Source organism: Macaca mulatta, chromosome 3 (genome assembly GCF_049350105.2).
Source record: "Macaca mulatta isolate MMU2019108-1 chromosome 3, T2T-MMU8v2.0, whole genome shotgun sequence".
In the NCBI taxonomy this organism is placed as follows: domain Eukaryota; kingdom Metazoa; phylum Chordata; class Mammalia; order Primates; family Cercopithecidae; genus Macaca; species Macaca mulatta.
In genome coordinates this window covers 26,350,439-26,377,958 of record NC_133408.1, presented here as the reverse complement: position 1 = coordinate 26,377,958, position 27,520 = coordinate 26,350,439, and the positions used below count along the sequence as shown (strand labels likewise).

The 27,520-nt window shown below is 33.8% G+C and overlaps 1 protein-coding gene across 3 annotated transcripts in view; it reads left to right on the top strand.

Moving 5' to 3' along the window:
- The window catches only part of NCAM2 (neural cell adhesion molecule 2), a 579,719-nt gene that overhangs the window by 345,654 nt on the left and 206,545 nt on the right, over nt 1–27,520 (top strand). For all 3 annotated transcript variants that reach the window (XM_001106060.5, XM_015133085.3, XM_077997926.1), the window contains exons 6-8: nt 12,487–12,604; nt 22,749–22,909; nt 25,444–25,589. In XM_001106060.5, the coding sequence (XP_001106060.1) occupies nt 12,487–12,604; nt 22,749–22,909; nt 25,444–25,589 (425 nt within the window). The remainder of the gene's footprint in view (nt 1–12,486; nt 12,605–22,748; nt 22,910–25,443; nt 25,590–27,520) is intronic.

The following is a 27,520-nucleotide window of genomic DNA, read 5'->3' as shown; positions in this document are numbered from 1 at the left end:
AATATACTTAATATAATTTAATTATACTTATTGTAATTAATATGATTTAAATATATTTAATTAATTTATCCACCTAACAGTTTAAAGAACAATTGTTTAATAATATGAGTTGATGCTAAAAGGTTCAGAGGTTTCTGAAGTTCTATTCACTAATGTTGTATAACTAAATTATATTAATACGCAATCTATCCAACCTAACAGTTTAAAGAAACTGTTTACTGATAACAGTATTGTGTCAGCCTTACATTCACAAAAACTTAGTGTTGATATATTTCTATTTACAGCTAGATTCTATTTACAGCTAGATTTTTTTTCTAATTTTTTTTTTTTATAAAATGCCTATTTTCATGAGATATTGATATGTAGGCTTACTTTCTGGTACCATATATGACTTGTTAAATTATCAGCATAATGCTGTGTTCATAAAATGAGTTGAAAAACATTCTCTTCTCTTATATTTTCTGAAAGAGATTGTATAGAAATGCTATTATTTCTTCTTTAAGTCTTTTTTTAAATTCAACAGATGAACTATCTGGGTCTAAATATCTCCTTTCAGGAGATTTTTGATTTATCTTTAAATAAATGTATTTTTATATTTTTAATAATTATAGGATAGTTTTTGTTATGTATTTTATTTTGAGTAACTTTGTGGTTTCTGGTTTTCAAGGAAGTGGTTCGTATTTTCAATATTGATAAGTTTGTATGCATAACATTCTCTGGAATTTTTTTTTTTTTTTTTTTTTTTTTTTTTTTTTTTTTGAGACAGTCTCACTCTGTCGCCCAGGCTGGAGTGCAGTGGTGCGATCTCGGCTCACTGCAAGCTCAGCCTCCCGGGTTCACGCCATTCTCCTGCCTCAGCCTCCCGAGTAGCTGGGACTACAGGCGCCGCCACCACGCCCGGCTAGTTTTTTGTATTTTTAGTAGAGACGGGGTTTCACCGTGTTAGCCAGGATGGTCTCGATCTCGTGACCTCGTGATCCACCCGTCTTGGCCTCCCAAAGTGCTGGGATTACAGGCATGAGCCACCACGCCGGGCCCATTCTCTGGATTTTTAAAAATATTTTTATTATCTGTCGAATCTGTGCTGATATCTCTTCTTTCAATCCTGATATTGGCAATACGTGTCATCTCTCCTTTGTTCATCCTGAGTCTTGCTGGAGGTTTAATTATTGTATTATGATTAATTATAATCAGTTATTCCAAATAAACTTCATTTAAAAAATTTTTCTCATTTTGTTTTGTTTTCAGTTTCATTATTGTCCTTTTATGTTGTTTTCTTCCTTCTGCTTAATTTTTGCTTATTTTGCTCATGTTTATCTAGTTTATTAGGCTTTCCCAAACAGTAATTGTGAATTTGTTCCACTTGTTTTTGTCTGTCAGATTTTGCTTCATATATTTTGAAGCACTTTTTCAGGTTGATGCACATGTTTTCCTGCTTGTCATGTCCTGATTGTCATGTTTTTCTGCTGAATTGGCCCTTTTATCATTATGTAATATTCTCTTTTACATCTTTTAATTTCATTTGTTCTGAAACCTTCATTTTCTGATATTAACATAGCCACTGCAGCTTTCTTTTGATTAGAATTTGAATGGCATATTTTTCTATTGTTTTTATTTTATCCTGGCTTTATCATTACATTTCAAACAATTTTTTATAGACAGCATATAGTTAGGTTATATTTTATTCATTATGCCAGTTTCTGTGTTTTTATTCATGAAATTAAGCCATTTACACTTCATTCAGATGTGCCATTTTAAAAATGTTATTTTAGTTTGTTCTTTTTGTCTTTCATTCTTCTATTTTCCCTGCTCTAAATTCTCGATTATTGAACATTATTTAGAATTTGATTTTATTGTATCTATGATGCTTCTGGCTATATCTGTTTTCACAATTTGTGGGGAGGGGGTGTTGCCCTTGTAATTCAATGTCCCTATTTAACTTAGAATCAATGTTTACCATTTCAATTTGAATGTAGAAAGTATAGCATCATATAGGTCCCTACATCTTCTCCTCTTTATATCATACTTTTCCTATGTATTATACCTCCATCATTGAAAATTCCATCAGAGAATTTATTTTTTCTTTCAACCGTTAAATTACTTTAAATAACTTAAAAAGTGAATAGTGTGACATATTTCTCAGATATTTACTATTTGTAACTCATTCTTTATTTCTAGAGTTTGATGTTTCCTTTGATTTAATTTACTTTCTCTTTGAAAAAGTGCCTTGAGCAATTCTTTTATATCAGGTCTGCTGGGAGAAATTGTAATAGTTCTCCTTTACCTTCATGTCTGAAGGATATTTTGCTGAACATAGACCTTGCTTTGACAGTTCTGTTCTTTCAGAACTTTACAAATTTTGTTTCATTTCCTTTTGGCCTTCATGATTTCTGGTAAGAAATTCACAGTCATGTGAATCATTGTTCTCCTATAGCTATTGCATATTTTGGTGTTTGTATATTTTTGGTTTGTAAAGGTTTGATTATGATGTGTCTCTACATGAACTGTGCTGGGTTTGTCTTGGGTTTGATGCTGTTGGCCTATTTGAGAAGTTTTCAGATGTCAGATGCATTGATACATATATGTGTGTGTGTGTGTGTGTGTGTGTGTGTGTGTGTGTGTGTGTGTGTGTGTATACCTACATTATTTTGTACTGGTTCTCTGTTTTCCTTCTTAGATTTCATGACATTTTGGTATTGTCTAAGAAGTTCCTGAAGGCTATTCATTTTTTCTTTAATATTTTTCCTTTTGTGGCCGGGCGCGGTGGCTCACGCCTGTAATTCCAGCACTTTGGGAGGCCGAGGCGGGCGGATCACAAGGTCAGGAGATCGAGACCACAGTGAAACCCCGTCTCTACTAAAAAAAAATACAAAAAATTAGTCGGGCGCGGTGGCGGGCGCCTGTAGTCCTAGCTACTCAGGAGGCTGAGGCAGGAGAATGGCGTGAACCCAGGAGGCGGAGCTTGCAGTGAGCCGAGATCGCGCCACTGTACTGCAGCCTGGGCAACAGCGTGAGACTCCGTCTCAAAAAAAAAAAAAAAAAAAAAAAAATATTTTTCCTTTTGCTTTCAAAATTGGATAACTTCCATTTCTAATTCTTTGTGTTTGATAACTCTCTGTCAGTCCATTCATCACATCCATGAATTTTGTTGTTGTTGTTAACATAAGTAGAATGCTAATATTTATTTGGGGTTTTAAAAATATATTGTATGCCTTTGGAGAGATGTTCCATATTTCCATTTATTTCACCTAATTATTTAGAACATGTTTTAAACAGTTGCTTTAAAATAGCTTTTAGATAACCCAACATGTGTCAGCATGCCATTGGCATTTCCAATGACATGATTTTCCTAGTTCTTAACAGGTGAAACAATAGATTATATTTAGGACTTTCAATATTACATAATCAGACTCTGGATCTTATTTCAGCATTATGGAAAATGTTCACTTTTTTTTGTTATTTTTGTAGGCAATCAGTTTGTTTAGATCAGACAACAAATTCTGACCATCCTTCTTGGTTTTATATACAGACTGCATTTTCGTTACCTTTCAGTATTTGTCAGTGTGTACCAATGACCATTCCACGACCTTTGTGGAGATTTACCTTTTAGTTAAATTCACAAAATCTTGGCACTGTTTAGAATCAGATTCAATAAGCACAGCTCAGGACAGAGCTCAAGATTTCATAAAGAACTTGCTGTGGATGCTTTTCTAAGAGCTTCCTACTCTATGATCTCTGATGTACTTTCCTGCTCCTTAAGTCACCACTTTTTAGTCCTCTGACTAGAAAGCTGGGATCTTATTTATCACTCTCTGCACCAAATATGCCCTTATTCTGGTTCAACTGTTCCGATAAATGAGGAGGATAAAAGCAATGGGAGATTTTGCTCTTAGGACTGCAGTTTATCTGATTGAAGAAGCATGTCATCTCTCAGAGAATTGGGTGTTTGCACCTTTCCTCTGTTGACATTGTCACTGCCAGATTTACTTCCTGCTTCCTGAGTCTGAACTGGAAGGCTTCTCTTTCTTGGACCTTTCTTGAGCAGTGTTGATGACAACTTCTGGGTTTTGTGATGCCGTCAATTCAGGCTATGGAATTCTGAAAAAAAAAAAAAATTGTTACCTCACAGTTTGTCTGGTGATATTTTAAATTCTGTTATATTCTTAGTAGGAATATTTCTACTGCGATTTACTTTTAAGAGTCTTCAAACAGAATTCATACACATTCTCTCCAAATATAATGGTCATATTAAGTGGGGAGATAGGACACTGCAAGATTTCTCGAATTAACTTCAGTGTGACTTTGAACATTTAGCCTACCATTTAGGATTCTTACTGCCTTTTGAAAGCTTTGTATTTAAAGCCATACTTTTCTTAGTTAATGGGATAAAAATTAAAAGATTTATAGGGGAGAAAATGAAAGTGTTTCCAATTCTTCTCTCTTTCTGGCAGTTTATCAAAGGTAGAAATAACGCTATTCTTACAAAATTTGTTATTTTATTTATTTTGTTATTATTATACTTTAACTTCTAGGGTACATGTGCACAACGTGTAGGTTTGCTACATATGTATACATGTGCTATGTTGGTGTGCTGCATCCATTAACTTATTTTAAAAACATGCAATAATAACTTGCCAAAATTGAAACACCAGTTCATATATTTATTTTTTGTATTATTAAGATATTACAGTAAAATGACCAGTTTTTAAAACCAAGATAACTCTCCCTGACATCTCCATCATCTTCCAATTTTATCTTTATTTCATTTTATTTCTTTTTGTTACAGAGTCTTGCTCTGTTGCCCAGGTTGGAGTGCAATGGCTCAATCTCAGCTCACTGCAACCTCTGCCTCCCAGGTTCAAGTGATTCTCCTGCCTCAGCCTCCCGAGTTGCTGAAATTACAGACGCCCACCACCACGTTTGGCTAATTTTTGTATTTTTTTCACCATGTGGGCCAGGCTGGTCTCGAACTCCTGACGTCAGGCGATCTGCCGGCCTCAGCCTCCCAAAGTGCTGGGATTACAGGCATTAGCCACCGTGCCAGGCCATTTTTATTCTTGGTATATAAATAAAACAAATATAGCCCCTGTATATTGGTCCTTGGACCATTAGCACATAAACCCGCGAATGCCAAATTCAAACATTTACACATCCGGCTGTTTAAAATTACCCTGCATAAGCCTATTTTAAACATTTACAATCAGCCTGCTTTGGAAACTGCAAAACTGCACCCAACTTCTACTAGCCATATGCAAACTCCAAGGGCAATACAAGACACCAAGCCTATAGCTGCCCTTCTACCTTCTGAGAGAGTCTGAGAGACTCTGCTGTACTGCTGAGTGACATCACCTGGACACATGAGCTCCCTCTCAGATAATTCACTCTTCGAGGAGTTCCCTTCCCCTTCTCCTACTCTCTGAGTGGTGACTGGACATGGTGTCTTTAAACAGCCCCCTGCTATCAGGAACTTCCCATGTCAAGCAACCTGTATGAGTACCACCCAAGTCAAATTCATTGTGCCTTAATGCCTCCTATCATCATAGCTTTTTCCTTGATCAGTCCTGAACTCTTCACACTTACTTGTACTTTCCAACAGAATATTTTCTGCAGAATTTTGCAAAAGTATTACCAACTCTAAAAATATGTTCTGAAATCTTACACCTTTAGATCACTTTTCAATACACACTATGACTTTTATTATACATTATTTTTCTTATAAGTTTTATATGATTTTTAAAATTAGTTAATTATTTTTTTGAGACAGAGTCTTACTCTGTTGCCCAGGCTGGAGTGCAGTGGCACAATCACAGGTCCCTATGGCCTTGACTTCCCAGGTTCAAGCTATCTTCCCATCTCAGCCTCTTAAATAGCTGGGACTACAGGTACACACCATCCTATCCGGCTAATTTTTTCTGTTTTTTTTGTAGCGTCAGGGTCTTATTATGTTACTCAGACTCATCTCAATCTCCTGGGCTCAGGCGATTCTCCTGCCTCAGCCTCCCAGATTGCTGGGATTACAGGTGCGAGCCACCATGCTAGGCCTTAACTTCTTTTTAAATTTGAATTACCAACTTGTATTCTAATCCATTTTGTATTCCAGGCGGTCTCAAAACTTTTCTTTAATGTATACGTTGACATAAAACAGGTGAATTCTCAGATCTGTTTCTGCATTCAGTCTTTCCTAATATATTTCAGAACCTGAGAAAGACTTTCGGATAAGGAGACAATTGAACTTTTTCTCCATTAGCACAATCCAATAGCTGACTTTCTCAGAAGAAAATCCATCTGCACACAGGTACTTGGTTGGAAAAGGGGTGACCCAAGAGAACTTCTGAAAGGTGTTTGGGACCTCAAGGTTTCTTGAAACATTCTGGGGGCCTTTGATGTAGAATATTATTAACTGTAGAATGTACGCTGAAAGAGTATAAAAATTGCTGTATTTAATGGTGAAATTAGCTTTCAAGAATTAAAGGAACATTCAAGCTTGCATTTATTTATTTACGCATTTATTGACTTGAGAGATCTTCCATATTAACTATGGCCTTTTATTTAATTATTATCTTGTACTGTGGAAAGACTTCTTTTGATAAAAATAAAGTCACAGTAGTGTTTTCCCTACTTTCAACTGTATCTTTTCACTTAGATTTTATTTAATAAGCCCCTTAGCTTGTTGGTAAAATGTTGTAGACGTCTAGTGATGGATTAGCTTTAGTAAATTGTATTAAATATTTATTAAAATTTTTGTTTTTATGTTTTTTAATTTGTTCATTTATACTTCTCTGATTATAAAAATAATCCAATGTTAGTATAGAAAATTGCATAATGTCTATTAAGGACAATTCAAAAGAGCTGATTCGTATTCTTAAATCAGCATATTAAACATTCATTTACCATTTTACCTATGAATTTCAATTATGGTTAATTAAATGTAGAATTGATTGTATAAACAAATGTCGTAATAGATATATATCTGGTCATATCTGGCCAGGTGTCTTATGCTTGCCCAACAGTGTAACCACAGGGTTTGGAATACTGATCAGTTTGAGTGAGAGTGAGGACTGATTTATATACTGACATAAAATGTCTCTTACATGTAATGTCAACTTGATAAGAGAAGCAGAATACAGAAACAGGTGTGTTTTTAAAAGAAAGAAGAAAATATTGAAATATTAATCAGTGTTTACATACATAAATGCAAGTGCTGGCCAGGCTCTGTGGGACACTCGTGAGGCAGGAGTACTGCTTGAGCCCATGAGTTGGGGACTGCAGTGAGAGGCTGCGATCACACCACTGCATGTCAGCTTGGGTGACAGAGGGAGATCCCGTATCAAAACGAAAAAAAAAAAAAGAAAAAAAAATGCAAGCACAGTCAGCTCTTCATATCCATGGTCTTACACTTGTGTTTTCAACCAATGTGGATGGAAAAAAAAATTTTTTTTTAAATAGCAATAAAATTAACAATACAACAATGAAAACATACAATAAAGAACAATACAGTATAACAACTATCTGATGAATTTCCTGGAATCAATCCTCTGTGAATATGTTAACTGTAATTAATAAAAATAACTAACCAAGGCCGGGCGCAGTGGCTCACACCTGTAATCCCAGCACTTTGGGAGGCTGAAGTGGGTGGATCACGAGGTCAAGAGTTTGAGACCAGCCTGGCCAATATGGTGAAACCCTATCTCTATTAAAAATACAAAAATTAGTCATGATGGCTCAGGCCTGTAGTCCTAGCTGCTCAGGAGGCTGAGGCAGGAAAATCACTTGAACCCGGGAGGCAGAGGTTGCAGTGAGCTGAGATCACACCACTGCACTCCAGCCTATCTGACAGAGTGAGACTCCATCTCAAAAAAAAAAAAAAAAGAAAAAGAAAAGAAACAATAATAACTAACCAGGAAAATGATAAAGTCAGTAATTTTAATTGCCTCTTATTTTATTTTATTTTTGATCTTGTACATATGATCTATGTAAAAAGCCAATGTAAAAGAACATAATAATCAGGTTCCTTTGGCAAATACTTAGAAAATGCAGAAAAGCATAATTATGAAAATGCAACAAAGCTTCAGTTAACAATTTTTGATTGTTTTTATACTTGCTGTCTAAGGAAGGAAATACTTATTTGATTAAACTGCTGATTCCTCTTATATTAACTTTCACTAACAATGTAATTTTAAATGTCAATGGAACCTTTTTTTGATTTTTCTTAAACCAACTTAATGAGGCAATTTGATCCTCACTCTTCTACAGTATGATGGTATTGTATAAAGCCCTTACTGTGTTGTTCAGATAGGTTTGATTTTAGAAGTCAGTACTCAATACATTATGGCAGTTATGTCACTGCTTTACTGTATTCACAAATTAGGAACAACCATGTAGAAAATGCCCAAAATTTGCTATTAGTCAAATATGCGTAGAAATGCTCTATTGACTAGATTTTGTAACAGGACAGATAGACCAAATCAGTTGACACTCAAGATTGAAGACCACTCAGATACATTTATTTAAAAAGAATTGTATGTACGTATTTAGTTTATAGTAATCAGGAAGATAGACTTTTTTTTTCCAAATGAAATTATGAAATTAATTATTGTTCTTTATGCCTATCATTTTATACTTTGCATTTTTTAAATTTTGTATGCATTTTAAGTTCCAGAATAGTATTCTCATTAAATAGCACTTTAAATTGATCACCCTCATAAATTCAGAATGGAGGATTATGACAATTAACCAGAAGCAATATTAATGAAAATTGAGAGCTGTTAGATCGTACTACAGCATTTGCAGCAGTAGGGAAGAGCAAAACATACAAATTTTTTAAAAAGAAAACAGATGGATTTCATTGATGCCTGATATGACTATATGAAAGTAAAAATTTCATGATCAAAATCATGATGAATGCATTCTCCATAATTGAGATGTCTTATTGTACATTGAGAGGCTATATAATATTAAAATACTAGTCATTCTTTACCTCATATTATAAGCAGTTAAGTATCTGAAAAATTGTCAAAGATGTAAATTGTAAAATGAGGGTGCTTGATTTGTTATCAAAGGAAGGTTCTTAAAATTAACTGAAAACATGTAATTTCTTACTATCCATGAGTAATAAAAATCAGCTTTGCAAATGTGGTTTCCCAGGTGTTTCACTTTTCTAACTTCATATAATAAAATGCAGTGGAAAGAAGTGTGTTAATGAAATTATGGGAAGACCCAAAGAAATAACCTAATTAGCTTTTCATACAGACTGAGAATATAAACAGCGAATGTTAGAACTATCAAATACTTTGGTGTTAATCTGCTGTATCTATTCTCTTGGCCAGGAATCAAGATCACTTCTGTGACTTTCTAATGGACACACAGCCCTACATGTAAAATCATTTTTCTGATGACTAGTGATAACGAGCATTTTTTCATATGTTTCTTGGTCGCTGTTATGTTTTCTTTTGAGAAATGTCTGTTCATGTCATTTTCCCATTTTTAATTGGATTTTTTTTTTTTCTGGTTGACTTAAGTTCCTTATAGATTCTGGATATTCGACCTTTATCAGAGGTATAGATTGCAAACATTTTCTCCCATTCTGTAGGCTGTCTGTTCATTCTGTTGATAATTTGTTTTGCTGTGCAGAAGCTGTTTAGTTTAATTAGGTCTCACTTGTCAATTTTTGGATTTGTTGCAATTGCTTTTCGGGACTTAGCCATAAATTCTTTGCCAAAGCCAGTGTCAAGAAGTGCATGTTCTATGTGTTTTTATATACTTTTTTTTATAGTTTGAGGCCTTACATTTAACCCTTTAATCCATCTTGAGTTAATTTTTGTGTATGATGAAATGTAGTGATCCAGTTGGTTCTTTTGCATATGGTTTGCCAGTTATCCCAGCACCACTTACTGAATAAGGAGTCAACATTTTGTTAACTTTGTCAAAGTTCCGATGGATATAGGTGTGCAACTTTCATCCTCAGCAAAATGTAAATCAAAACCACAATGAGATACCATCTCACACCAGTCAGAATGACTATTATTATAAAAGTCAAAAAATAACAGATGCTGTCAAGACTTCAGAGAAAAGGGAATGCTTATACACTGTTAATGGGAATGCAAATAGCTCAACCATTGTGGAAAGTAATTTTGAGATTTTGCAGAGAACTTAAGCAGAACTGCTGTTTGAGCCAGCAATCCCATTATTGGGTAAATACCAAAAGGAAAATAAATTGTAAGAGACACATGCACTTGTATGATTATCACAGTGCTATCCACAATAGCAAGGACATGGAGTCAACCTAGGTACCCATCAGCAGTGGACTGGATAAATAAAATGCAGTACATATACACCATGGAATACTACACTGAAAAAAAAAAAACATGAAGTCATGTCCTTTGCTGCAACATGAATGCAACTGTAGGCCATAATCCTAAGCAAATTAACACAGGAAGAGAAAATCAAATACTTCATATTCTCACATTGAATACTCATGGACATAAAGATGGGAGCAATAGACACTGAGGACTACTAGAGAGGGGAAAGAGGAAGGTGGGATGGTCTGAAAAACTACCTATTGGGTACCATGCTCACTACCTGGATGACAGAATCACCTTTACCCCAAACCTCAGAATCATGCAAGATACCCAGTTAACAAACCTGCCCGTGTGCCCCCTGAATCCAAAGAAAGAAAACGTAAAAACAAGTAAAAAGAGAAAAAGGGTTGTGAGTCTTAAGATGAGCAGTCCTCTGCTAGATGAAAAATCTATGTGTGCATTTATTTGTTGCTTTATATTTAAAACAATTGGAATTACAAATGAATATACTTCCTGACTCTGCTTGAGTGGAGTTAGCTTTCCTTGGCTCAAATACATTTGAAGGAATTAGTGGGTGCTGATTAATCTGAACCAAACAAGCTGGGACATGAATAGGCATTTCATGGTTAATATCATCTTTATCTTCTGAGAAATATTTGAGGGTTGGGGGGAAGACTTGGAAGACTCAGAAAATATAGGAAGTTGCTGAATGCCATTATTGATAAAAGGTAAATCCGTCTGTCAAATTAGTGGTATCTCTGTTGCCGAAGCAGCCAGTCGGGGGAATTACAACTTGAAGGTAGACTAATATGTCCATGTTAGTGGGAGTTAATAGAACTACTTCACTATACATCCCTGTGTTCCTTCCAGCTAAAGAATAAAATAGAAACTTTCCAGAAAGTGTTGACTACTCAACACATACAGAATACAAATCCTTGAAAGAATTCATTTCATTATAATTCTCTAAGGGATGAAAAGACTTTACTGTACTAAAGAGAGTAATACTGCTTTTGCAACTAAATGTATAAATAATGATATGCAAAATATGCATTTTGTTTAAAATGTTATTTTCCATAATTACAAAGGAAGAAAAACAGGGTACAGATAGTCAAATGACAATGTACTTAAAATTCAGAGTTAATATCTGAGAAAGTTCTATCTTTTGTAATACTAGTAATTATTATGTTACTTTAGAGTCAACATGTCAGATTATGTTTCTTGTTTCTAAATTCATACAGGCAGAAGCTTGATCTATTGTGTTTAATTACTAAGTTACATACCAGTTCTTGTCTCTACCATCAATGGAGGTAATGCGGCATAAACGCTGACCTAAATTGTAGAGATATTTGAGTATAATCACACTTCTAAATGCCTGTCTGATATTGTTCAGTGTATGTAAAAATTATTAATATACTTAATTTTAGGAATATTGTTTTATGATATTCAGCTTAAAATTATGAAAGTGTGCATCGAGTCACAATTTATGCTCTACTTTGAAATTTAGCTTCTATTGTGGATGCCAGTGATTTGTTTATTGCAAACAGTGCATTTCAGTAACAGTTTCAACATGTTCCAAATATGCAGCATATACAGTTTTTCCAATGTAATTAGTTAGAAATTGAAGATGCTTAATTTTAAAATTGAATAGTTCATGAAAATCTATTTCCATTTTCTGTATGGCTTATGCAGTTTCTCTTCATAAAATGTTCTATAGTTGCTTGAAGAAATTAAGTGTAGTTAATCAGAAAGAACATTATGGTTTGACACCTAATTTGAAAGCCCTGTTTTGAAGCAGTGATTGATTGCTTATGGCATTACACAGACCAATGAGAACCCAAATAGGAAATCCACTTATGCTCAAAGTAGATCCCCAAATTGGTGTAAGTTAGGGTGGTGGTGTCTTTTTCTGAGACATAGTTCCTAAAAGTATATATGTTTGCTAGAATGTATACTTTATTGTTTAATTTAATAGATTTAATAGTGAAAAAGCTTTACAATGAATTGATATAATTATTGCACATTAGAATGAAGATCAGTGATAAAGTTATTTTACTATGAAACCAAATCAGTTTCATTAATATAAATGGAGATGTGATGTTTGAAAGCTTAAAGTGTGGCAAAAATTATCTAAATGATGTTAGTGAAGGTGTTTTCATCTCTATTGATTCTATATTCATCTCTCCTTCAGTGCCGCCAGCAATCTCAATGCCTCAGAAATCTTTTAATGCCACGGCAGAGAGAGGAGAAGAGATGACGTTTTCCTGCAGGGCCTCAGGCTCTCCAGAACCTGCCATCTCCTGGTTCAGGTAGGTTATGCACCCCGTTCCCTCTGGCTTGTGTCCATTATCAGGCTTATGGAACAGTATTGGGATCTTAATCATTTTGGTAGAAAGCAAACCATTGCATTTTAGTTTCATTAAAAAAAAAAATCCTGGTGCTATTTTTGGGGCTTAAAGTGGTTAGATTAAACTGCTAAAGAGATCAACAGTGTGACCCCTCACTAATATTCTGAGTCAAAGGCTGTACCCATTATACTTATTCTGTCTGTAAAAGCAGACTTTTGGAAAAATGGGACCAGGAGCACCTGTGACTTAGTCAAACATTTTATTATCCCTACAATGCCTACAATGTATCTTGAAATAGATATTCTAGTGTTATTGACACCACTGTCATATGTATACAATATCATATTTTATTATAATTGTGTATATTTGTATTATACACAAAATATTGTATTATAGAAAAAAGCTGATTTTATAGAGTTAAAATTCCGTGAATTTGATATGTAATTTTTAAAAATCAGCTCATCAAATGAGTAACTTCTGTATTCTACATCTATAATTTGATAGTTTACTTACTTTTTTTAGAATTTTAAAATACTATTTGATTTTTATTAAGATCAAAAATATTTTTAAATATTCCATTCTTTTAGATTGTGTCTCAAACTACTAACTTGGAGACAATAAACTTTAAAACTGGACCATCTTGTAAACATGCATTAGTAATGCAGGTTACTACAGAAGCATTAGGTACAAGTATTTACAGAATCACTTCATAAACCATATAGTGAAAAATAATTTTAAAAGATTAGTAAAATATACATCAAATGTGCAAAAGTGTCCTTACTAAGGATGAGGTTATTGTTTTAAAAGTTCTTTGAAGGGCAATAATTGAAATCCCAAACTAACTTTTATTCTTTTGTGCTTGAGCATGTACTGACATTACCTTCAACTTTAAACCCTTTGTTTATACTGCTTATCATTTTAATAGAGGATTTAACAATACATGAGATGTTTCTTCAAATATTATGCATTTAGATGTTCTTTTCAGACAATAATTTTCTTGTGACAAACTGTTGGTATTTTTTCGTAGGATTACACCTTGAATATTAACATATTCACCCCAGATAATCATCATCTGTCCCAGTGACTGCTGGTTTACTTGTGTGGATCCTTAAAAGTCTATATCAGACCTAATTGTATCACAGAAAAGCCACTGAATCATTCATTCCAATGAACAAATATTGTTCTACAATCTTTTTTCCTATGGTTTTGTATTTCCAAACAGATTTATTTTTTCTTATTTGAACAACATTGATGTAACAGATTAAAGAAAGTAAAGCACAAAAATACTATGAGTAGGAAATTGAACAACAAAAATGAGCTTGCGTTACTCATAGTTCCACTTTGGTATGTAGTGGGAAAAACATCCTAAACTTCAAGCCTATGCCGATCTTAGCTAATGTAATTGACGATTCCACAAACCAATAGTAGGACTAGTAGCTGGTTGGAAAGTACAGGTGAATAAACTTGTTTTGAAATAATTTTTCAGTCATTTATTAAGGAATGCTATAAAATGTAAACTGTTCTGTGTAAAGGGGCTAGAAGTCTTCCTGCATTCAAGAGCAAGAAGGGAGCATGTATCTTTATCCTGTGAATTCATACTTAAGGGCACTTCATCATTTCTGAGGGAGAAATACATGGAAACTGGGTGTGTGATTGTTACAGTGTTAGAACATATGCCCTTGAAAAATATGATTCCAGGTTTAAGAAGAAAATCTCCTTTACTTCTGAGATAACTTGATCACAGAGATTCCAAGTTTGATAGTAATTTCAGATTCCCCACCTATTAATGTTGATGTTAAGTTATGCAGATTCCTCATTAGTCCCATCTTTAGGACAATATTAGAACACTTACCATCAAGTGAGAATAGTAATTGTGAGACTGGATGCTTTTAGTTTGGTCATATTTAGTTGTCTACACCACAACCCTTTCAAATAACAGCTTACCAATTACTTCTCACCAGAATACCAAGATTCTCCAGCAGATGGGAAGTTTTAGCTGGCTTGGTTTTTCAGCGAGACTTCTTTTCTGCTGAGATTTTTTTCTTAAAGTTTTCCATTTCTTCAAAATTGTTTTCTCCTATTTAATTGGAAATATTACTATATAGACGAGTATAAATCAGATTCAGAGAATAATATAATGAGTAATTTAAATCTATATTTTTTCTTCTCCATATCTTCATATGGTATTATTTCATCCTTCCGATAGAATGAAATAATAATTTATTGAAAACCTAAATAATTGTTCTAGTCTCTGGATATAAAATATATACTGGGAGGATGAGAATGTGTGGTTGTAACATTAACAAAGGTAAAATTTGTGTTAGAGGGAAATTCTGACCTTTCATCTGTACATGTAGACATGTCATGTTTGTGGAAAAGAAAAAATTCCCACAAGTATCAGGAAATGTAGGGTAGTAGCCCTGAGAGAAATGTCCAGATCGTTTCATAGAGATAATATTTCCAAGCGAGATAAGTGAAGTCAGTTGTACTAGTCAGCTTGAGCTGCCAAAACAAAAAGCCACCCACTGGATAGTTCACACAACAGGAATTCCTTGATCTCTTGGCCTCGTGATCCGCCCGCCTTTGCCTCCCAAAGTGCTGGGATTACAGGCTTGACCCACCGCCAACATGGTGAAACCCCGTCTGCACTAAAAATACAAAAATTAGCCGGGCGTGGTGGTGCACACCTGTAGTCCCAGCTACTCTGGAGGCTGAAGCAGGAGAATCACTTGAACCAGGGAGGCAGAGGTTGCAGTGAGCCGAGTTTATGCCACTGCAATCCAGCCTGGCAACAGAGTGAGACTCCATCAAAAAGAAAAAAAAAAAAAAAGAATTTCTTTTCCCACAATTGTGGAGGCTAGGTGTTTAAGGTCAAGGCACCTGCAGGGTGGCCTTCCCTCTGTGTACAAACTCATAGAGAGAGTTCTGGTTATCTTCCTCCTCTTTCAGAAACACCAATTCTTTTTTGCTTGTTTGTTTTTTAATAATCTCAACTTTTATCTTATGTTACTGGTTTATATATTACTATAGTGTACTTTTAATCATTATTTTAGAGTGTACTCCTTCTACTTATAAAAGAGAAAAGTTAACTGTAAAACAGCCTCAGGCAGTTTCTTTAGGTAATATTCCATAAGAAAGCATTGCTGTCCTAGGAGATGACAACTCCATGCCTGTTACTGCCCCAAAAGACCTTGTAGTGGGATGAGATGTGGAGGTGGAAGACATTGATGTTGATAATCCTGACCCTGAGTCGGCCGAGGCTAATGTGGGTATCTTCCTTTATTGAAAAAAAATTAGTGATTAAAAACTTAAACAAGAAAAAATATATATCCTTATGAAATAAACAATAAAGAAAATATTTTGTATAGCTATACAATGTGTTTGTACTTTAAGCTGTTATTAAAAAAGAGTCAAGAGTTTAAACATTTTAAGAGTATATAAAGTAAAAAAAGCTAAAGTGAATTTTATTACTGAAGAAAGAAAATGTTTAGTGTAGCCTAAGTATACAGTGTTTATAAAGTCTAGGGTACTATACAGTAATGTCCCAGGCCTTCACAGTCACTCACCACTTACTCACTGAGTCACCCAGAAGAACTTCTAGTCCTGGAAGCTCCATTTACAACAGTAAATGTCATATATCTATATACACACACACACATAGCATTAACTTTATTTATTTATTTATTTATTGAGACAGTCTCGCTTTGTCACCCAGGTTGGAGTGCAGTGGTGCAATGTCAGCTCACTGTAACTTCTGCCTCCCAAGTTCAAGTGATTCTCCTGCCTCAGCCTCCTGAGTAGCTGGGACTACAGGTTCATGCCACCATGCTCGGCTAATTTTTGTATTATTAGTAGAGACAGCGTTTCACCATGTTGGTGAGGCTGGTCTTGAGCTCCTTGTGATTAGCCCGCCTCGGCCTCCCAAAGTGCTGAGATTATGGGTGTGAGCCACCACACCTAGCAAGAAAAACTTTTATACCATATTTTTTACTGTACCTTTTCTATGTTTTGATATATTTAGATACACAGATATTTACTATTATGTTACAATTGCTTCCAATATTCAGTATAGTAACATGCTGTACAAGTTTGCCACCTAGGAGAAATAGGCCATACCATATAGTTTAGGTGTGTAATAAGCTATACTATCTTGGTTTGTGTAAATACACTCTATGATGTAAACAGTGCTACAAAATTGACTAGGGACGTATTTCTTAGAACATACCCCTGTGGTTAGGCAAAGCATGACTGCATTATCCTTTTTATGCATTGCTGAAATCAATGTGTCAATAATTTGTTAAGAATTTTTTATATTCATGATTATGAGAAATATTGTTCTATCAATTTCTTGTTCTTGAGTTTTTAGGGGTCAGGGCATTACTAGTCTCATAGAATGAGTAGTGAAGTATTTCTTCCTCTTCTGTTTTCTAATATAACTTTTATATAATGTTTATTATTTCTTACTTAAATGTCTGGAAAAATTCCCGTGAAACCATCTGTGTCATGATTTTTCTTCAGTTCACATTTAAGTACAAATTCAATAATATTTTCCATAGAAATCGGGCTATTCAGGTAATTTTCTTTAGTGAGCTTAGATGATTTATGCAATTCCAGGAATTTGTCCATTTCTTTTAAATGATATTTACTAGCATTAAGTCATTCATAATATCCCTTTGTTATGCTTCAATTTGCATGTTTTCTGTAGTATTCTCACTTCTCTCATCTTGATAACCTCATAACTGGTTATTTGTTCTACTCTCTTTTTTATCCTGATTATTCTAGATGTAGGTTTACACACATACTAATTTCAGTGAATCTGCTTTTGGCTTCAATTATTTTTTGTTTCCTATTCTCTATTTCATTAATTTCTGGTTTTATTTTTATTATTATTTTCCTACTGTTTACTTTGTCTTTAATTTTCTCTTCCATTTTTGGTTGCTTAAGGTGGACTTTTGCCATTGATTCTAATCACTTATTCTTTCTAATATAAGCATCTGTTTTTCCTCGCTAAATATGGCTATAATTGTACCCTGCTAATTTTGATATGTCATATTTCCATTTTAGGGGGGTTTAAATATTTTTTAAAATTCTCATGTTATTTTTAATACTCTTCATTTAAAAGTATATGCTGATTTGTTTCTAGGTATTTGGGTATATTTCATAAATATTACTGCTGTTGATTTTTAACTAAATTCTATATTTATCAGGAAATAGACTTTTTAATGGTTTCAATGTATTTAACTTTATTGAGTCTTAAATTATAGTATGTGTATTTCACTATTATTGTATGGAGAAATCCCTAATATTAAATAGATCAACTCCCTTGATAGTATTGTTAAAGTCTTTTATATTTTTTTGTAATAATTCTTCTCCAACTTTATTTTTAAATGTGTCTATTTTTATATTAAGTTCTGTCTGTTTTGCTTCATATTTTTTGAAGCTCTAGTATTATGTGTTTAAATATTTATTCATGTAGATCAGTACTGTGAAAATTATTATTTAAGGACTTTGTTTAAGGATGGAAAAAATGATACCATATAGAACTTTGTTTCAGTCTTCTGTTTTTCATTTTGCTGTGTCTTCAAGTTAACTAAGTTACGTCACCGTATCTTCAAGTTTACCAATATTTTCTACTGTAATGTCTAATGTTTTTAATCCCATCAGAGTATTTCTCTTCATTTTATTTTTCTTCTCTGAGAATTTCAAAGAGATGTTTTGTATGTCCTCCATGCCTCTCTTACCATTCTCATGTTTTACTTCCTTGAAAATATTGGAATATATTTCTAATAGTTGTTTTAATAGGCATCTACTCACTTACCCTCTGTATCATATCTACATTTTGTAATTGATTGATTTTTCTCCTCCTTTTCTTCTTTATTTTTTGGAGACAGGTTCTCACTCTGCCACCCAGGCAGGAGTGCAGTGGCACTCATTGCAACCTCCAACTCTCGGGCTCAAGTGATCTTCCTGATTCAGCATCCCCAGTAGCTGGGACTATAGACATGTGCCACAATGCCCAGTTAATTTTTTATTACTATTTAGAGACGTGGTTTCAGTATGTTGCCAGGGTTGATCTTCAAATCCTGGCTTCAAGAAATCCTCCTGCCTCGGCCTACCAAAGTGCTGGGCATATAGGCGTGAGTCACTGTGCCTGGTGATTTTTCTCTTTCCTCTGGGTCATAGGTCATATTTTCATGTTTATTTACTATCCTGGAAATTTTTTTTTTTTTTTTTTTTTTTGAGACAGAATCTCGGTCCGTCGCCTAGGCTGAAGTGCAGTGGTGTGATCTTGGCCCACTGCAAACTTCACCTCCCTGGTTCAGGAGATTCTCCTGCCTCAGCCTTCAAGTAGCTGGGAATACCGGCACGTGCCACCACATGGCTAATTTTTGTATTTTTCGTAGAGATGGGGTTTTGCTATGTTGGCCAGGCTGGTCTTGAACTCCTGACCTCAGGTGATCTGCCCGCCTTGGCATCCGAAAGTGCTGGGATTGCAGGTGTTAGCCACCACGCCTGGCTGTTTCCTGTTGTCCAGGCTGGAGTGCAGTGGTGTGATCTTGGCTCACTGCAACCTCCACCTCCCGGATTCAAGTGATTCTCCTGCCTCAGCCTCCCAAGTAGCTGGTACTACAGGCACCCGCCACCATGCCCAGCTAATTATTTTGTACTTTTTGTAGAAACGGGGTTTCACCATATTGGCCAAGCTGGTCTGTAACTCCTGACCTTATGATCTGCCCACCTTGGCCTCCCAAAGTGATAGGATTACAGGCATGAGCCACCATGCCCAGCCAGGAATTTTTAATTGGGTTCCAGACATTCAGAATTTTGTGTTTTGGGGTGCTGAATATTTTTGTATCATTTTACTTTGTTTTTTGTATTATTTTACTTTGTTTTATAGATGTAGTTAAGTGACTTGGAAAAAGTTTTATTTCAGGGAGAACTTCCATTTAGACTCTTTTAGGTGGATCCAAACCACCTTCAGTCTAGGGTTAATCTGGTTCCATTACTGATGCAATATTATTCTAAGGACATGATTCAAGTCCTGTGTTTTAGGATATCTTTTTACTCTGGGTGGTTGAGTTGCAGATTATTCCCAGTGCTATGTGAGTTTCTGGGATTATCGTACTTTATATTTTCTAATGGTTCTTTCCCTCATCTGAGAAAGGCTTACTAGTACACATTCATTGATCAATACTCAGTTAAAGATTTGTTGGGAACCCTCTGCAGGTATCTATAGCTCTGTTGCCTGTGCAACTCTCTTCTCTCACATTAGCTGACCCGCACCTTCTAGTGGCTTTGACCTTCCCCAACTGCACACTCTGTCTTGCAACCCAGATACACTGCCTGACTCTGTTCGTGTTCTCTCCCTCCCCCAGCTGCAGCCTGAAAACCCTCTGCAGGCAGTCAGCGATGGAGGTGCTCATAGGCCACTGTCATATGCAATCAGTTGGCTAATGTTTGAAAACTATTGTTTTATATGTATAGCCAGTGTTTTTGTTGTTTAAATTGCAGGCGGATAGTTCCTGTTACTATAATATTGTTCAAAATGAAATTGTCATTCAATTCTTTACTGTTTACATTAATTCTGTGTTCCTGACCCGTATATTCTTGTACCTGAAAAATGGGGCACTTAGAGAAGTGGTTTGAGTTTGAAAGAATGGGCTCCATGCATGTATCAGAATCCCTTGGAGTGATTTTTAGACATTAACATTTCACAGACAGGGACTGTGAATAGCAATAGGAGCATATTCTGTCCGACTTTACTGGGAGGGAGTAATAAGGTATTTATTGGGAGGGAGTAATAAGGTATTAGTAATATTCCCTTATTTATGGTGGCTTAATCATATTTCCTATTGAGCATTTAAAGTGAATGTAATTTGTACACACTTATGTTCTCTTAATATGTTAAGTTTTCCCCCTCTATTTCAAAGGCCAAATCAAGGATTTTTATTTTCCCATGAAAATTCCCAGAGTAGTACAACCATCTTTCTTGTCATATCTCCGGTTATAACAGATCACCTCCCTCTCAAAAAAGTTGTAAGTCCACTAATGGAATCTGCATTAGCCTCTATTAATGCCAGCCAGATTATGGATTCCTCATGATGGGTGGCAACTAATTTGCTATACATCAAACATTTAGCACAATATTTTATATGAAGTAAGGAGATAACCCTCTTTATTAGAAAGAACACTGGAACTTAATTAACCTGCCGCTTTTATTAATGAGTGAGCCTGTCTTTTTATTTGTGAGTTGAGGAGCGGAGATATACATATACTGTAGTTCTCTGATTTTGAATGAGTAAGCAGAGGGAAAATGCACATTATTTATAATTGTGAGTGCTGAAACCTCTACCGTGCTATGATGATGATTATTATTATTAGGAAACAAATGAATAATTTTCATTGAAGATATTGAGAAATATATCACTAATTATGATAAAAACCCTATCTACATATTAAATTCTAGACGAAAACTCTGAAATGTCATTTTTATACCTGTTGTAAAGATTGCATTAGTAATAATATCAAAAATATATATAAAAGATACTATATATGCATTTATTATTATTATTATTTCTTTTTTCGGACAGTCTCACTCTATAGCCCAGGCTGGAGTGCAGTGGTGTGATCTCAGCTCACTACAGCCTGCCTCAGCATCCCTCCCAAGTAGCTGGGATTACAGGCGCCTGCTACCACACCTGACTAATCTTTGTATTTATAGTAGAGACAGAGTTTCACCATGTTGGTCAGGCTGGTCTCGAACTCCTGACCTCAAGTGATCCACCCGCCTCTGCCTCCCAAGGTGCTGGGATTACAGGCGTGGGCCACCGCACCCTGACCCATGTGTTATTATTTTATTAATCCTAACTTTGCAGTCTTCCACTCCTCTTAAGAAATGTTATGTACTTCATGTTACATTTAGAGATGTTGTGAGAAACTGGAAAACAAATTCTATTGAGCATAGACATATAAAGATTATGTTCATATATGTATTAGTGGTTTCTGGAAAGTAGAACCAGAATTCACTGGAAGGAACTGTGTAGTGTATCAGAGAAATGTTTGATTTTATTTTAGGAAATAGCTTTAATAATATTTATAGAGATTTGTTTTTTAATTTAAACTTGTATGGACAAGCAAATCTCTCCACCCCAATGGACAAATTCCAAAACTTTTCATTAGTGGTTTTAAAATCAATTCAGTCATCCAAAATACTATTATAAGAAAAATACAGGAGGGGATGCAAAGAAGAGAAAAGAGGAAAAAAGATGTATAAAATGAAAGTGAGGAGAATGCGCAATATAAAATGATTTCAGAAATACTGAGGGAAATCATAGAAATATTTCAAATTTTAATATATTGAAAATATTTCTTACTGTAGATTATAGTAAAAATGTTTGAAAGCCATGGTTTTAAAGGACAGCATAGACTAGAATTGAACAGAATGAGATGTATTTCAGTAGAGAAAAAAATCTTAAAATATTGATAATTATTGGTGACTAAGAGGAAACAGAAAAACTATTTTCCTCATTGAAGAATAAAATTATCATATTCAAAATAGTTTCTAAATTAATTGTGTTTTCATATAATTCTCCAATCTTACTATTTTATTGTCAGTACTTACATGCAATATACATTTATGATGTATTTACATTGTATTTACTTTGAAGCTTCTTTGAAGAAATTTTCTATGTAAATTATTTTAAATGTGTCCCAGGAAGGGAGTAAATAAATATATATAATTAGTATATATTGTCTCACCAACATTTAATTGTGTATGGTGTTAAAGACAGCAAACAAATTTTTTTTTTTTTGCTAATTAAGTACAAATTGAACTGATAGACTTTTTGCCTGGTAACTGTAGAGATTTTGACATAGCTCAAATGTTATTCTTGTGTCTATATTCAAAAACAATTTCAAGTATAATTTTATTGTGTATTCATTAGGTTCTGAGGATACTAAAAATATACTTTTGATTGGAATATAGCCCTATCTTTCAATGATGATAACCATGTAGTCATCAATGCCTATAGATAAAAAAGTTGATTATAATCTCCTATATTATAAAGTCAGATTTGTGAGGATGAACCTCTTTTTTCTTCTTTAGGAATGGCAAGCTCATTGAAGAAAATGAAAAGTACGTATTGAAAAGGAGCAATACAGAACTGACTGTCAGGAACATAGTCAATAGTGATGGTGGTCCTTATGTCTGCAGAGCCACAAATAAGGCAGGAGAAGATGAAAAGCAAGCTTTCCTCCAGGTCTTTGGTAAGTATTATAGCATAGCGGTTAAACCTGTTGTGTCTAGTGGAAGATCAGAGTCAAATTCTACTCTCATCATTTGAACTATTTAAACTTTCTGTATTAAACCCATTTCATCTTCTCTGTAATACGTTTTACATTTTAGCTACCAGATAGAATTATCTGAAGAATAACATAAAATTACACATGCAAATTTTTGATACGCTTATAACGGAAGCTGGAAAAAATTCATTTAAATTACACCTAGTGAGGTTTGTCATCCATATCTGTAAGCCTGGATCTTTGTAAGTCTCTAAATGACACGTTAGGATCAGTTTTACTTACAATATATTTCAAAAGGGCACATTTATAAGGCTACAGTTTAAAAACATTGACTTGTAACTGTACTTAAATATTCTCTTTCATTTAACTAAATGAAAATATAAGATAAATATCTTCCGTATTTACCAAGAGCCATATTATCTTCTTTGGGTAACTTATACAGCATAGAAAACTAGTACTTTACAAACATATATTGATGTAGCTTCAATTATGTTGACAAGAAGAAAGACAATGTTGGCAGTGGGTGTTTCTAATAGAATTTTTCCCTTTCAATAGTGTAACACTAAAAACTATATGCCCTCTTAACATTTAATATGTTTTCTCCAACTTTAAAAACATTGTTATTGAAGTGCTTTCACAACAAAAATAAGGAAAAGTAAGGAAGGAGAAATCTGAGAGTAAGAAGAACCAGTGTTTGCAGTTGACAGGTGCAGAAGTGCCCCTTGCACTGACCATGAGATGAATGGTAACCCCTGCATGGGCGTGCGCTCTGCGGACTGGCCTGTAGTCACTGCTGGAAGCATTTTCTGAACTAGAGAGATATTTATAAAGCTTATATTCGAGTGGAGCGGCACGGAGAATAAACAGCTATACCAAAATGTATTAAAATAAAAAATACAATTTTAAAAGCAGAGATGTTTTGAGAGTGAAACTGGATAAATCAGGTAGCATTGGATAAAGAGAAGTATTGTTTTGGATAGCATGGTGTTGGAAAGTTATTCTGAAGGATAATGTTTAGGTGATGTTTACACAAAAGTCTAATGATCAGAAGAAGTAGGCCAAGCTAAGTCTAAAGAAGATTGTTCACTTAGAGGGAAGAGTAAATATACTTAACATTTTTAGAAATTGTTGAAAGTCCCTACCTTGTTCTAGCAGTGTTCCTCACTTGAAAATATTTTTTTTTCTAGAAAACCTACAAAATTGAATAAGTATGACTCAATATAAAAATAATCGTATTAGAAATTGTATTGTGTGAGATTATTCCCAAGGGTAGACGGTCTTAATCTGCCTCAATGTACTCATCTGAAATAGTAGTTACATCCTTTTTATCAGGATTGGAATGGAAAAGAAAAAAGAGATTTTTTTTACATTTCTGATATTTTCATCCTTTCCAGTAGAAAATAATACATGAAAATTTTACATGTTATGTTATTGTTGTAGTCACTTTTGTGTAGTAACATTCAACAAACTTTTGTTGCTCTTGACACAAAATTGTATGCGTATTGTGGGAATATAACTAAATCTATTAAAGTGAATGAAATAGTGAATTGTTAAAAATTCTGTATGCTGTTTTTCTGATACCAAGAATGTTATTTTCTGAGCTTAAGAACAACTTATTTGTGTTTCTTGGTTAAACGTGTTAAAAGATGTTAAAAGTAACTCACACTGAAATAATGAGTACTCAATTGTATCCATTTTATATCTAAACAAGCAAAAATTTAGGAAATGCAGATAACACAAATTTCAAAAAATGAAGCTCTCTGGAACTATTTAAGTTTATGGAGGGACATATTTCAATATTGAGATAATTAAAATTAGTAGACATAATGCTTTTCTTTTTATACAATTTATGATTAAAATTTAGTTCCGTTATCTAATATATTATTAAGTAAACTGAAGTCCAAATAAATCAAGTGAAATAATATATATAAGTAACATGTAAATATATTTACTTAGTACATATTTCAAAATTTTATATGATTCTACTTGCTACATTTTCAGGATATATCATCATTTACTTCTTTGGTGAAATTGTTAAAGGTTAAGAGAGAATTAAAACAATTGTGTGTGCATGTGTCTGTATAAATATATTCATGTGTATGTATATGTGTATATACATATCTGTGCACACATATGCACCCATATACATGTGTGTTTAAAAGAAATTTTGATTTTGTGGCTTTAAGATAGGAAAATAAATATAGAAATGGCTTTTAAATTGGCAAAATTTTGAAACAAATTATAATTTGGATGTTGGTTTCTAAGCCGCCTCAAGTTATTTTGCATAATGATAACAAATGAATATTATTTCCTAAATGTTTTTTCCTATCCTATTCAACTGTCCTGGCACAACTGTAAAGCAAAGCAGGTCACTGTAATTCTGCAGAGCTGATAATATCATACTATACTAAAGTAGACTTAAATACCCGTCATGACTTTTGTCTGAGAAGTAATATTTTCCTCCAATACCGATTGAGTAATATATATATTCTTTACAGTACAGCCTCACATAATACAGCTTAAAAATGAAACTACATTTGAGAATGGTCAAGTCACACTCATATGTGATGCAGAAGGGGAACCTATTCCAGAAATCACTTGGAAGAGAGCTGTGGATGGCTTCACGTTCACTGAAGGCGACAAGGTAACCACATCTCAATATGTAATGCTTCCATTACCATAGAATTTCAGTATTTTCAATATCATTAAATCTCAAATTAGTCTTCAACGTACCTAGTAACCTGTAGGATCAAATAAATGGTTTAATTTTTAAAAAGGTAACTAACACAATGTCGGCCTTACAACTTTGGCGGGGGGAGGAATGTCAATGTGAAATATTTAAAGACGTTCTGTATTCAGTCACAAACGTTTAGGCTATTGGTATTATTAACGTTGCTTAACTAGACTTTTGTTATACATTGAATCTATAATATATGTTATTGCAATTTAACCCCTGCTGTATAAATATCTGGCCTTTGCAAATTCACTGACCATGAGAAAAGTGCTAGGACAAGTAATACTGCCATTTTAATAACAGGAATAAAGATTTACAAACCAGTACATTCGACTTTAAACCTCAGCAATTTCAGTTTATTAAAGAAATGATTGTATATTTAGAAAATACTGTGGTGAGTGATGAGTGTTGGAAGAGATTTGTGAAGAAGATTTACTTCAAATTAATTTAATGTGTTTTCTGCTTAGACAGGTGTCAACAAACTACAGTCCATAGGGCAAATGTGGCCTCCGGCCTGTTTTGGTAAATAAAGTTTTATTTAAACTAAAGCAAAAAGTAATTTAAATCCAAAGAAGTCTGGCTGTCATTCAATGCTTTACCCTTTAGAATTGTCTTTCTGCAGTAGAAGTGTAGGTTCTGCTTTCGTATAATTTAGAATCTAATGTAGAGAAACAAGTACAGACAAATTACATGATTGTCATGACCTTTAACCAGAATGCATTCAACTTGCTTAGAAATTAATGAAACATTACTATATGTTTCACTATACTTCATGGATTTTAATTACTATTCTCTTTCACAACTATTCATATGAACTTCAAATACAAACAAAAGAGAAAGAAAAAGATGGTGAAATATTGAAATGATAGAACTCGCAATTTCACATAAGTGAAGATTATAAAATTAGGGTATTACATTGCTTTTCTCTACTCAATGTTAAAGAGAAAACTCCTTTAAACTTTTTTCATTATTAACTTTATTTAGGTAAAGAGTCCGATTTCTAAAGTATTCATACACCTCAATATGACTTTGATTTATTAACATTAATAGTAAAAAAAAAAAAAAAAAGAAATAGAAATGTTTGTCCATAGTACACTTTACGTCAGTCCGTCCCATCATGTTATATTTAACAACTGGCTAAACCCATACATTCACCAAAAAAGTAATCTCTCTGGTCAATTTATTACGTTCCTTTTGAAAGGCTGTGTTATCATATATATTACCCTTTTTTGTCTCATTTTCTCCTCGTAATGGCATTTTAAGAGATTATGTCTATTTGATAATTGTACTGTTATGACATACTTATTTTATATATTCAAGTTGAAAATCAAATTTATAAAATGTGAATGACAGTCATAATCTTCTGCAACCCAGATAAGTTATAGTTTGTTTTAATATATTCTTAAGAGAAAATCATGTATGTTACTATGACACAGTTGCCACATCTGAAAAGAATTAAATTTCTGTGAAATTAAAAAAATACAATCAGATATCTGAAACCATAGAGGACTGTTTTTATGTTTCAGTTTTGCACATTTATTTAGATTAGATCATTCAAAAGTATTTACTTTCATGCCCTTAGACTGTATTTATCATACCTCCATATTTCTAATGCTGTTTTCTAATTATTTTTCAGCTTACTTTAAAATTCTTAAAAGTTATCTTCTCAAAGATAGTTTTTACTCTTCATTTAATGAATGCTACCTTACATATTATGCAGAGAATGAAAGATAAATTATACTCAGTTATTTTATTAATAAAATGTCAACAAGTAACAAGAAAGCTGTTATATTTTATTCTTGGATCTATGCCCCAGGCCACCCCAAACTACACATACATAT